The sequence below is a fragment of the Panthera onca genome, chromosome C1 (genome assembly GCF_046562875.1).
Source record: "Panthera onca isolate mPanOnc1 chromosome C1, mPanOnc1 haplotype 2, whole genome shotgun sequence".
Taxonomy (NCBI): Eukaryota; Metazoa; Chordata; class Mammalia; order Carnivora; family Felidae; genus Panthera; species Panthera onca.
Window position 1 is genome coordinate 185,446,156 of NC_138346.1, and position 12,917 is coordinate 185,459,072.

The window sequence follows — 12,917 nt, forward strand, 5'->3', positions numbered from 1 at the left end:
TGTTTATAGTATGAGAGCTGAAATAAGAGGCAAAGCATCACCTTGTTCAGTTCTCACCTGGAAACATGCATGTCAGGTGATTCATACTTTTTGCCACTCTGTGGCATATCTGTGAATGACTAGAAAAGCTCTGTGAGTTTTAATTTGGGTTATAAATGCATTTTAGTGAGTACATGTATTCCCAAATAAGGAGTCCACAAATAATGAAGACTGACTGTATTTAAATGCTAAAAAAGAAAAGAGAAATTATCCAGACACATTTCTGTGGAATCATGAGAATTTAGGAATAGGGCAAAAGCTTTCCCCTGCTCTCTCTCTCTCAAATATTTAAAAAAGAGAGGGGGGCGCTTGGGTGGCTCAGTCACTTAAGCATCCAATCTTGGTTTCAGCTCAGGTCATGATCCCCCAGTTCATGGGTTCAAGCCCTGCATCGGGCTCAACGCTGAGAGTGCAGAGCCTGGTTGGGATTCTCTCTCTCTTTCTCTCTCTCTCTAGCTCTCTACTTTAAAAAAAAAAAAAAAAAGGAAAGAAAAGAATGAAGTTCTTTTGGGGCACCTGTGTGGCTCAGTCAGTTAAGTGTCTGACTTCTGCTCAGGTCATGATCTCATGGTTTGTGAGTTTGAGCCCCGTGTCGGGCTCTTTGCTGACAGCCCAGAGCCTGGGGCCTGACTTGGATTCTGTGTGTCCCTCTCTGTCTGTCCCTCCCCTGCTCGCACTCTGTCGTGCTTTCTCTCAAAAATAAATAAAAACAGGGGCGCCCGGGTGGCTCAGTCGGTTAAGCGCCCAACTTCGGCTCAGGTCGTAATCTCGCGGTCCGTGAGTTCGAGCCCCGCGTCGGGCTCTGTGCTGACAGCTCAGAGCCTGGAGCCTGCTTCTGATTCTGTGTCTCCCTCTCTCTCTGACCCTCCCCCCATTCATGCTCTGTCTCTCTCTGTCTCAAAAATAAATAAACGTTAATAAATAAATAAATAAATACATTAAAAAAAAAAAGGGCTGGACTCTCAACCAACTGAGCCACCCAGGTACCCCAAGCTTTTTTTTTTTTTAAATAGGGTCTCTATATTTTTTTTAATGTTTACTTATGTATTTTGAGAGAGAGAGAGAGAGACAGAGAGACAGTATGCATGTGGGGGAGGGGCAGAGAGAGGGTGAGAGAGAGAATCCCAAGCAGGCTCCGCACTGTCAGTGCAGAGCCTGAGGCAGGGCTTGATCCCACGAACTGTGGGTTTATAACCTGAGCCAAAGTGAAGAGTCAGATGCTTAACCAACCAGATGCTTAGCCACCCCAATTAGGCACCCCAATGGGATCTATATTCTTAAGTAATTCTATCCTATGAAGCATTTATGGCAAGTCTGTTTCTGTTTTTGGCTAATGTTTTCTTCCAGACTGAATTCTTCAATCTCCTTCTTTTCTCTTTCCTGGGATATATTTTATTTATTTAGTTTTTAATTTTTATTTTATTTTTTAATATAATGTTTCTTTTTGAGAGAGAGTAAGAGAGAGAGAGACAGAGTATGAGCAGGGTAGGGGCAGAGAGAGAGGGAGACACAGAATCCAAGGCAGGCTCCAGGCTGTGAGCTGTCAGCACAGAGCCTGATGCAGGACTCCAACTCACAAACCACGAGATCATGACTTGAGCCGAAGTTGGATGCTTAACAGACTGAGCCACCCAGGCGCCCTCCTGGGATATATTTTAATAGTTGAATTGTTATTTCTTGATCTATTGCTCAACATGAGATCTATGCATAACATGAGAAACTTTGTTTAAACCAGTTTAGCTCTGATAATGTAAGAGTTAATTCTCCTTGACACCTTTTTTGCCTACTAATGTAACTAGTTTGTTTCTTACATCTAAAATTTGAGGACTGTGTTGTATTTTGGCCACTTCTTTCTGTTGAGAACTGTGTTGTATTTTGGCCACTTCTTTCTAACCAAAGGTATGATGGTGGTAGAAGAACAGAGATCTGCTAAGGCTTAGATATTTGATTAAGGACCTGGGCTCTGAGCTCTCTCTCAAATCCAATTATTGATCTTGTGTCAGGGCTTACTTAACCCAGGTAAGGATGTGTCTTACTAGTGTGGACTTTAGCTGGTACTGTGCTCTGTTAGATGGCAAGCTCTGGTGATTCTACATTTACTGATGGCCCTATAAAGGATTTCTTTTTTTTTTTTTTTTTTTAACGTTTTATTATTAATTTTTGAGAGAGAGAGAATGTGAGCCACGGATATGCAGAGAGAGAGGGGGGCATAGCATCCAAAGAGGGCTCTGTGCTGACAGCAGAGAGCCCAATGAGGGGCTTGAACTTATGAACTATGAGATCATGACCTGAGCCCAAGTTGGATGGTCAACAGACCAAGCCACCCAGGCGCCCAAAGGATTTCTTTTCTTTTCTTTTTTTTTTTTTAATGTTTTATTATTTATTTTTGAGAGAGACAGACAGAGCACGAATGGGGGAGGGGCATAGAGAGAAGGAAACACAGAATCCAAAGCAGGCTCCAGGCTCTCAGCTGTCAGCACAGAGCCCAGTGCCCAAAAGATCATGACCTGAGCCAAAGTCAGAGGCTTAACCAACTGATCCACCCAGGTGCCCCCCAAAGGATTTCTTTTAATGTTTTTTTCTTTGACTTCTCAGTTCTGCTTTATACCTGCTCATTCTACCTTTCCAAATTATTAGGCATTAGTGAGAATTCTCAAGATTTCCTTAGTTGACCTTGTTTCCTCAATATTGCTTCTAGGCTTCAAGGCTTGGAGATAGTCCCTTGCTGGCATATTTGGTGCCTTTGTGCAAATTAGAAAATAGTGCCCTTTCACAGGGCAAGATCTTAGAGCTTGCCAAGTGGGACACCGGTTGACTTTTATCCCCACTTCACCTCAGCTAAGGATCCTTGTGCAGGAACAATCTACCCAATCATGCTCAAAGTCTTTTTGAGGAGATGGACCTCGTTCCACTAGAATCTTTTGTTTCTTGCTTTGACTATCATTTTTAAAAGTATATAACATAATTTTATATCTTTTTGTTTTTAAGTTGTAAATGTAGGTATTGGGCTATTTTATTTTTCCATTTTGTTGGATAATTGTGATCCTGTTTCACTTTGCCATCTTTGGAAATCCTAATGCATGTGTTTTCAAATTAGATATAATGAAGCATATTGTTAAAAACAATCTGATTTAGGGAAAGTATATTCTTTAGTAATAATGAGAAAAATAAAATTTGTATTGTAGGAAACAAGCACCATTGCTTGATGATGAGTTTTTATTTTTTGGTATTTGTATTTTATCTTTATAAGAACACGTTTTTTGAATATTATTTAAAAGTTGATTGAAACATTATCTTGTTAAACTTGCTTTAGGAGTGTCCGATTTCAATCTTCGTGTTGCGTTGCAAACACTTTTGAAAGAGTACTGTGAGGTGTGCAAATCTTCCAAAGAGAACAAATTTTGTAATTTTCTGCAGACATCTAAGGTTCGACCTCGGAAGAAAGCAAGAAAGTACCTGTATGCAGTAGGTGAGAACCTTTAAAAAAGTGATACAAATAATCTCTTTTTAGGATTAAAATCTTTCAATATTTTGTTATTTTACACATCAGAATATGCAGGTGTATCAAATAGGCATATTTAATTTCACATATAGACTACAGATTAAGAAATTGTGTAGTATAGTGGATACACCTAAGAATAAATAGCTGCTCATTTGACATCTATTATTCTGTGATCTCAATTGTTGGGTTCTTGGATTGCTCAATTATTGTCAAATAACTGACTTAAGAAATACTACTTTAAAAGTTAAAAATGTGAATTCTAGTGAAAAATAAGGAAAATTTCAAAATTTTTGACTCTTCATGGTATTTTAGATGATTAGGGATTATAGGAACCAGTGGTCTCTAAAGTGTGAGTATACAGGATAATTCACAGTATCAGATGAACATATTAAAACCTCTTTTTTATTTTAAAAAGCATTAAACCTTATTAATATGTGACATATAGAGACAGATTGTCCAGATTTATATACATAATATTTTATATTCACTTTGTAATATGATTTATAATTTGTATGTAATTAGATGTATAATATCATATATGCTATAATATATAAATATATAATTTTTGAATGCATGCTAAAGATTTTTTACTGATGGGATGTGTAGTTAAACAAGGGTTTCAACTCACTTTTTTTTTTTAATTTTTTTAATGTTTATTTATTTTTGAGACAGAGAGAGACAGAGCATGAATGGGGGAATGTCAGAGAGAGAGGTAGACACAGAATCCGAAGCAGGCTCCAGGCTCTGAGCACAGGCTCTGAGCCTCAGCTCAGAGCCCGATGCGGGGCTCAAACCCACAGACTGTGAGATCATGACCTAAGCCAAAGTCGGACGCTCAACCGACTGAGCCACCCAGGCGCCCCTCAACTCACTTTTTTTTAAGTGTATTTATTTTGAGAGAGAGAGAGAAAGCAGGGCAGAGAAAGAGGGAGAGAGAGAATCCCAAGCAGGTTCCACACTGTCAGTGTGCAGAGCCTGATGTGGGGCTCAGACTCATGAACTGTGGGATTGTGACCTGAACCAAAATCAAGAGTCAGTTGTTTGACTGAGCCACCCAGGCACCACTCAACTCACTATTTTTAATTGAAAAAAATGTTAATAGAAGTCATGATGAAAATTCCTAACTAGACAGATAACCAGCTCCTTTTATGTTTTATCTGACATTCTATTAGAACCAAAACCAGGTGGTAGAACACCGTAGTTGACTTCATTGCATTTAAGCCATAATCTTTCAGGACTTGGTGCATATAAGAATAATATATGTATATATGGCAGGCTTTAAAGCACTTATTCCTGGGCGCCTGGGTGGTGCAGTCGGTTAAGCGTCCGACTTCAGCCAGGTCACGATCTCGCGGTCCGTGAGTTCGAGCCCCGCGTCAGGCTCTGGGCTGATGGCTCGGAGCCTGGAGCCTGTTTCCGATTCTGTGTCTCCCTCTCTCTCTGCCCTTCCCCCGTTCATGCTCTGTCTCTCTCTGTCCCAAAAATAAATAAAAAACGTTGAAAAAAAAAAAATTTTAAAGCACTTATTCCTTGCTATCAAATAGTTAATTACTTAATGTCTGTCATTTGCATATTTAAATAAAGGATTTGCTGTGTATCTCCTTTCCCTCGTTCAGGTGGATATACTCGGTTGCAGGGGGGTCGTTGGAGTGATAGCAGAGCCCTCAGCTGTGTAGAACGTTTTGACACCTTTAGCCAGTACTGGACCACTGTGTCTTCACTTCATCAGGCTCGATGTGGGCTGGGAGTAGCAGTTCTGGGAGGGATGGTTTACGCTATTGGAGGTAATAATGAAAATGTCTTCTTTCTGTTATTAGTCTCTAGCCATAAGTTGGCTGTATATATGCCTTATGTATATTGTTAGGTACTATGGGGTATACACAGATATGATTGTGTTCCATAAATATTTAATGAATAAATGAATGGAAGAAAGAAAAAGGAAACACAAGATATTGAATGTTTCAGCCCAGAGGGATACTGTGATTTATCACGAGGCAGAATATTTAGTTTGGTTTTAATGAAAAGTTGTTTATAAAATGTGGCAACAGGGGCGCCTAGGTGGCTCAGTCAGTTAAGTGGCCGACTTCGGCTCAGGTCATGATCTCACGGTCTGTGAGTTCGAGCCCTGGGTCGGGCTCTGTGCTGACAGCTCAGAGCCTGGAGCCTGTTTCAGATTCTGTGTCTCCCTCTCTCTCTGCCCTTCCCCTGTTCATGCTCTGTCTCTCTCTGTCTCAAAAATAAATAAATGTTAAAAAAAAATTTTTTTTAAATAAATAAAATAAAATGTGGCACCAAAATTTAGATCAGTGTGATAAAAATTGTTTTAATTTTGAAATTTAATTTCATATATTGGAAGCTGCATTACAAATCTTTTTTTTTTAGATTGGTCTTTTTAAATTTCTATTTATTTATTCATTCATTTATTTATAAAACATTTATTTATTTTTGAGAGAGAGAGGGTGGGGATAGTAGAGGACAGAGAGAGAGAGAGAGAGAGAGAGAGAGAGAGGGAATTGCAAGCAGGATATACGCTTTCAGCAGAGAACCCGAAGTGGGGCTTGAACCCACGAACCGTGAGATCATGACCTGAGCTGACACCAAGAGTTGGATGCTTAACTGACTGAACCACCCAGGTGTCCCTCAAGTTTTTAGTGAAATACCAGTTAGTTAACATACAGTGTAATATTAGTTTCTGGTATAGGATTTATTGATTTAATCCTTACATACCACACTTAGTGCCCATCACAACAAATGCCCTCCTCAATACCCATCATCCATTTAACCCATCCCCCCACCCACCTCCCATTTGGTAACCATCAGTTTGTTCTCTATAGTGAATACAAATAATTTTTTTTTTTTTTTTAATTTTTTTTTTTTCAACGTTTTTAATTTATTTTTGGGACAGAGAGAGACAGAGCATGAATGGGGGAGGGGCAGAGAGAGAGGGAGACACAGAATCGGAAACAGGCTCCAGGCTCCGAGCCATCAGCCCAGAGCCTGACGCGGGGCTCGAACTCACGGACCGCAAGATCGTGACCTGGCTGAAGTCGGACGCTTAACCGACTGTGCCACCCAGGCGCCCCAATACAAATAATTTTTAATTAACCAAATTACCTGGAAGTGGGATTTATAAAAACTAAGTCATCTGGACATTGGGATATATGTCTTGATTGAAATCACTGTGTTTTCTAAAACTATTATTATGAATTATAAAATGATTAATAAAATTAAATAAAACAGGTTTCGGGGTGCCTGGATGGCTCAGTCAGTTAAGTGTCCAACTCTTGATTTCAGCTCTGGTAATCTCACAGTTTGTGAGATCGAGTCCTGCTTCAGGCTCTGCACTGACAGCACAGAGCCTGCTTGTGATTCTCTCTCTCCCTCTTTCTCTGCCTCTCCTCTGCTCTCACTCTCCAAATAAATATATAAACATTTTTTTTAAAAAGGCAAATGTTGTTTCCCATCAGAGGAGGAATCTAAAGAGAAATAAATGCTAACACTTTTAGATCAATATTTACTTCTGGCTAATTTGTCTTTATAGCAACAAGCCTAGGTACGTCATCTCCAATCCTTAGAGCTAGTCTTTATGCTTTATTTCTACAGATTAGTCTAAAACACAAAAAGTTGTATACTGAAAATTTTGTTATTTTTAACTATGATACTGTCAGGTTAAAATGAGAGAGATACAGGGTGTCTGGGTGGCTCAGTTGGTTAAGTGTCCAACTTCAGGTCATGATTTCACAGTTTGTGAGTTCAATCCCCACATCTGACTCTGTGCTGATGGTGCAGAGCCTGCTTAGGATTCTCTCTCTCTCTCTCTCTCTCTCTCTCTCTGCTCCTTCCCCCCCGCTCATGTACGCGCACGCTCTCTCTCTCAAAATAAATAAGTAAACTTTTAAAAAGGTTTAAAAAATAAAAATAAATAAAATGAGAGAGATGTAGAGAATATTTGATTTTTTACTTGTCTTTTGGAGGGAACACAACTGTCCCTTAAAAACAGTTCATTAAATCAATAAATGCCATGGTGGATCCAAAAATCCCGACAAAGAAAAAAAGTTTTAAGCAGTAACTTTCTGTCAGCATAAAGACCGTTATTACATGTAATCTTTGACTAGAACTCTAACAGCTCTTTTTATATACATTTTGGTGATTGTGGATAGTTTCATTGCATGAACTCTTCTGTTTAACCGAGAGTCACAGTGTCCTAGGTGACACTTGCATATATTTGTGTCCCTTCTTGTGATTCCACAGAAATACTTATGGGTACCTTTCAAAAATGCTGTGACTTCACTAGTTTATTTTTTACTTATTTATTTATTTGTTTATTATTTTTTTAAGTAGGTTCCACACCCAACGTGGGGCTTGAACTCACGACTCTGAGATCAAGGGCCGCATGTTCTACCAACTTGAGTCAGCCGGGTGTCCCAACTTGGCCTACTATTATTAATGCTAACAACATTGCTGGGGCACCTGGATGGCTCAGTTTGTTAAGCAACCAGCTTCGGCTCAGGTCACGATCTCCCAGTCGGTAAGTTCAAGCCCTGCTTGGGGCTCTGTGCTGATAGCTCAGAGCCTACAGCCTGCTTCAGATTCTGTGTCTCCCTCTGTCTTTGCCCCTCCCCTACTCATACTCTGTTTCTCTCTCTCAAAAATAAACATTAAAAAAATGTTTTAATACTATCAACATTGTCATCTTAAGATATTTTGTAATATATAATTTTTTTAAATTTTTATTTACTCATTTATTTTGAGAGAGACAGAGTCCAAGCGAGCAGGGAGGGGCAGAGAGAGAGGGAAACAGAATCCCAAGAAGGCTCCGCACTGTCCGTGCAGAGCCCTGATGTGGGACTCAACCTCATGAAATCATGAGATTATGACCTGAGCTGAAATCAAGAATTGGACATTTAACTGACTGAGCCACCCAAGCGCCCCCGTAATATGTAATTTTAAAGTAATGTTTATCATTAAAGCACTTCAGGTTTGTGGAAGAAAATTTGGCTGAAATTGAAGCATATGAAAAAATAAAAATCACACATACTCTAATCATGCCACCCAGAGATAATCAGAATATTTGGTTTATTCTAGATATATACATATCTGGCTTAATATTCTAAATATTATTTGTAAAAATTAAGATATAATTTACATACCATAAAATCCACCATTTGAAGTATACAGTTCAGTGATTTTTAGCATATTCACAAAGTTGTGCAACCATTATCACTAATTCCAAACATTTTTATCACCGCAAAAAGCTGTTCTTATTATTTAGAAAGATTTTTGTATCAGTCCAGAGAATTATTTACGAGCCATGTTCCCAGACTCCAGTCAAGGGTCAATCTGGCAAGCAGGACTTTCTAAGGATGGGCAGTCTCAGGCCTACTGTGCTGATTCTTTTCTGCACAGTAGTTTTGTAGCATTCAGGATTCTAGGCCCTCCTAAAGTTATATGTGCTGCAAATACCTTTTGCTACTCTACTCCTTTATCTTTCACTCTCCTTATGGTAGCTTTTTTTCTTTATGATATCTTTTGATAAACAGATGGTTTTCATTTTAATGTAGCCAACTCCAACTCTATTATTTTTTCCCCTTTATGGTTAATGTTTCTTGTATTTTTTATTTTTAAATGTTTATTTTTTGAGAGAGGGAGGAGGTGCAGAGAGAGAGGGAGACAGAGGATCTGAAGCAGGCTCCATGCTGACAGCAGAGAGCCCACGGCGAGGCTTAAATTCATGAACTGTGAGATCATGACCTGAGCCGAAGTTGAGTTAACCAGCTGAGCCACCCAGACACCTCTCTTGTATCTTTGTAGAGAAATCCTCCCCTACTCCAAAGTCATAAGGTTATATATACCTTTATTGTTTCTTAAATTTTTAGTTATGTCATTTACATGTATATCTGTAATCCACCTGGAACTGAGTTTTTATAGACAGTATGAGTAGCCAACCAGTTTCATTTTTTCCCTTATATATATAGTCAATTATTCCAGCATAAAAGGCTTTTGTTTCCCCACTGCTGTGCAGTGCAAACTCTTTCACATATCAAGTAATTATACATGTGTGTATCTGTTTCTAGAATTTCATTTCTGTTCTGTTTTGACTTTCTGTGTATCCCTATCTTAATTACTATAGCTCTATTTTAAGTCTTATAAGTTTATCTGACAGGACAGTTTCTTTCATTATTCTCGTGTGGGAGTGCTTGGCTATTCTAGGCCCTTTGTACTTCCATATAAATTTTAGTATCAGTTCCTCAAATCTGTTTGTTTGTTTTTTTGTCAATTCTGTTTTTAAAAATAATGTATGATTCCACTTATATGAGGTACTTAGAGTAGTCAAAATAATAAAAGATGGAAAGTATAATGGTATGCCTGGGGCTAGGGAAGTGGAGAATGGGGAGTTGTTTTTCTTTTTTTTAATGTTTATTTTTGAGAGAGAGAGAGCATGAGTTGGGGAGGGTCAAAGGGAGAGGGGGACACAGAATCCCAGGCAGGCTCCAGGCTTCAAACTATCAGCACAGAGCCTGATGTGGGGCTTGAACCCACAGACCTTGCAATCATGACCTGGGCCTAAGTCAGCCGCTAAGCCTACTGAGCCACCCAAGCGCCCCAGGGAGTTATTGTTTAAATCAGGATAGTGTTTCAGTTTTACAAGATCTAAAGAATTATAGGGATGGATGGTGGTGATGGCTGCACAAAAATGTGAATGTGTTTCACATCACTGAACTCTACACTTAAAAATGGTTAAGATGGTAAATTTTATGTTACTTGTATTTTAGCACAATAAAAAAGAAAGCGTGTTTCAAATTGGGATCACATTAAATCTACAAATCAGTTTGGGGATAATCATCTTTACGTTGACTCTTCTAATTCATGAATGTGATATCTCTTCATTTACTTAGGTATTCCTTAATTTAAAATTTTATCTAGGGGCACCTAGTGCAGTTGGTTAAGCATCGGACTCTTGATTTTGGCTCAGGTCATGATCTCACAGTTCATGAGTTTGAGCCCCACATTGGTCTCTGTGCTGACAGCACGGAGGCTGCTTGGGATTCTCTCTTCTCTCTCTGCCCCTCCTCTCCTCGCATGAGCTCTTACTTTCTCTCTCAAAAATAAATAAATGTTAAAAAAATAAAATTCTATTTAAATGAAGTGTATAAATTTTATCTGTAGACGTCTTGTACAATCTTTGATTAGATTTAATTCTAGGTATAGTATTTTTTAAAATTCTATTTTAAGTGGTATCTTTTTAGAAATTTTGGGGCACCTGGGTAGCTCAGTCGGTTAAGCGTCTGACTTCAGCTCGGGTCATGCTCTCATGGTTTGTGAGTTCGAGCCCCGCATCAGGCTCTGTGCTGCCAGCTCAGAGTTTGGAGCCTGCTTCAGATTCTGTGTCTCCCGCTCTCTCTGCCCCTCCCCTGCTCACACTCTGTCTCCACCTCTCAAAAATAAACAAACATTGAAAAAAATTACAAAAAAAAAAAAAGAAGAAATTTTATTTTCTGTTTGTTGCTAGATAAGGATTGCATTAAAACTCAAATTGTACCAGAGCTAGCTATCCAAACTAATGCATGAAAAAATATAGAAGTGTTAAAATATAAATTTCATCCTCAATAATTACATGGATTATTTGGGTGGTAGAATTGGAAATAGATAATAGGGAAATTATGCCTTTGTTTCATTAAGTGGACTTTAATAAATGAAAGTGCTATTGACTTATAATAACACTAGGCAAATGAATTTTATTGTTTTTATTTTTTTCTGGGCAAATGAATTTTAATGAATAGTAAAAAATCAGACAATAGTTGAATCTCTGATAACATGAATACTACTGAGTGTTGTATTATGGTTCTAGGCTATTAGCATTACTAAACCTTCTGATATGTGTTTCTTTTACTGAACTCAGGTGAGAAGGATTCAATGATTTTTGACTGTACTGAATGCTATGATCCGGTTACTAAACAGTGGACAACTGTAGCTTCAATGAATCACCCCCGCTGTGGCTTGGGAGTGTGTGTGTGTTATGGGGCTATCTATGCTTTGGGTAATTATGCTGTTCAGTTCAGTTTAAGGATATCTAGTATTATTTTAATTTTTAGATTCTGACTACATTAGAAATTTTCCTTCCCTCCTATAAGAAACTTATGCCTTTTCAGCTTTATAAATAATTTTTATTTTCAAAATTGAATTATGTAGAGAATATTGTTAAGTATAGAGCTCTTAGAAGGAGAGGGGGATAAAGTATAGATGAGATAGATGTCCAGTGGAGCATTTTAAATCTTCACATTTTAAATTTGGGCAACCATTCTGAATATGCAGAAGTTGTTTTAAAAGGTAGTTTTGTAAAGTACCATATTTCTTAAGCAATATGGGTTTGTTTTTGTTTTGTTTTTTAAATGTCTAATGGAAACTAAGCAGAGAGTTAAGATCCATATAGTCAGATTCTAACTTCTCATATGATCTTGGACAAATCATTGATAATGTGATAATCATTCACAATGTAAATCTGCTCCATATGATAATCATTCACAATATAAAGTTGTTTGCTAAGGTGTTTTTCATAAATAAGACTCCTTTATCCAGAAATAACATTTTCTATTTGGTTACAGGTGGATGGGTTGGAGCTGAGATAGGGAACACCATTGAACGATTTGATCCTGATGAAAATAAATGGGAAGTAGTTGGCAACATGGCTATGTCACGCTACTACTTTGGGTGTTGTGAAATGCAAGGTAATTGCTTTCTAAAAACTTTTTCCTGAAGAAATATTTTTGAAAAAAAGAAACTTGAGGCTTTATTTTCACAAGAGTATATTTTATGTCTGTTAATATTGAATGGTTGACACTAACAGTATTGAAGTTTTGCTTTTAAATGTTTTATATGTTTTAACCTCTTAGGTCCTTATTTCTGTATTGCCAAAATAATCATTTTTTCCAAAATAAGCAAAACTAGAATTAAAAATTACAGATAGGCACAAATACCTAACTAGCAAAATAAACCTTTGAACCTTCATCTTTGTCATTTTCTCTCCCATGCAGTCCTTAGTATTTCTAAGTAGGAAGAGGATATAAAAAATGATCTTCACTGTCTCTTTTGGCTTTTTCAGTGTTTTCTCACAGGGCACACTGTGATTCAATCCATACAGAATATAATGTTATGACAGATTTGAAAAATGTTGTACTGCATATTAAAATGGTACACAAACATATTTTAATTGTCTACTATATCCTGAGAAGTAGTTGGTAAGCACTCCAGATTCTTTGTCCAGAGTTGGAGAGCAGATTTATATGTACCTGTAATGAGCAGTCTGCTCATTGTTACAATAACTCAACCAGCTGTTCCCAGCTCAAGTTCTTTCTGTTTTGTGAGTACCTTCTCAGAC

General features: G+C 37.9%; 1 protein-coding gene across 6 annotated transcripts in view; it reads left to right on the plus strand.

Moving 5' to 3' along the window:
- The window catches only part of IPP (intracisternal A particle-promoted polypeptide), a 43,165-nt gene that overhangs the window by 11,760 nt on the left and 18,488 nt on the right, over positions 1–12,917 (plus strand). For 4 of the 6 annotated variants that reach the window (XM_078451979.2, XM_078451978.2, XM_078451981.2 and 1 more), the window contains exons 4-7: positions 3,353–3,508; positions 5,158–5,325; positions 11,442–11,579; positions 12,145–12,267. In XM_078451979.2, the coding sequence (XP_078308105.1) occupies positions 3,353–3,508; positions 5,158–5,325; positions 11,442–11,579; positions 12,145–12,267 (585 nt within the window). The remainder of the gene's footprint in view (positions 1–3,352; positions 3,509–5,157; positions 5,326–11,441; positions 11,580–12,144; positions 12,268–12,917) is intronic. The other 2 variants (XM_078451982.2, XM_078451983.2) reach the window with 2 other exon arrangements.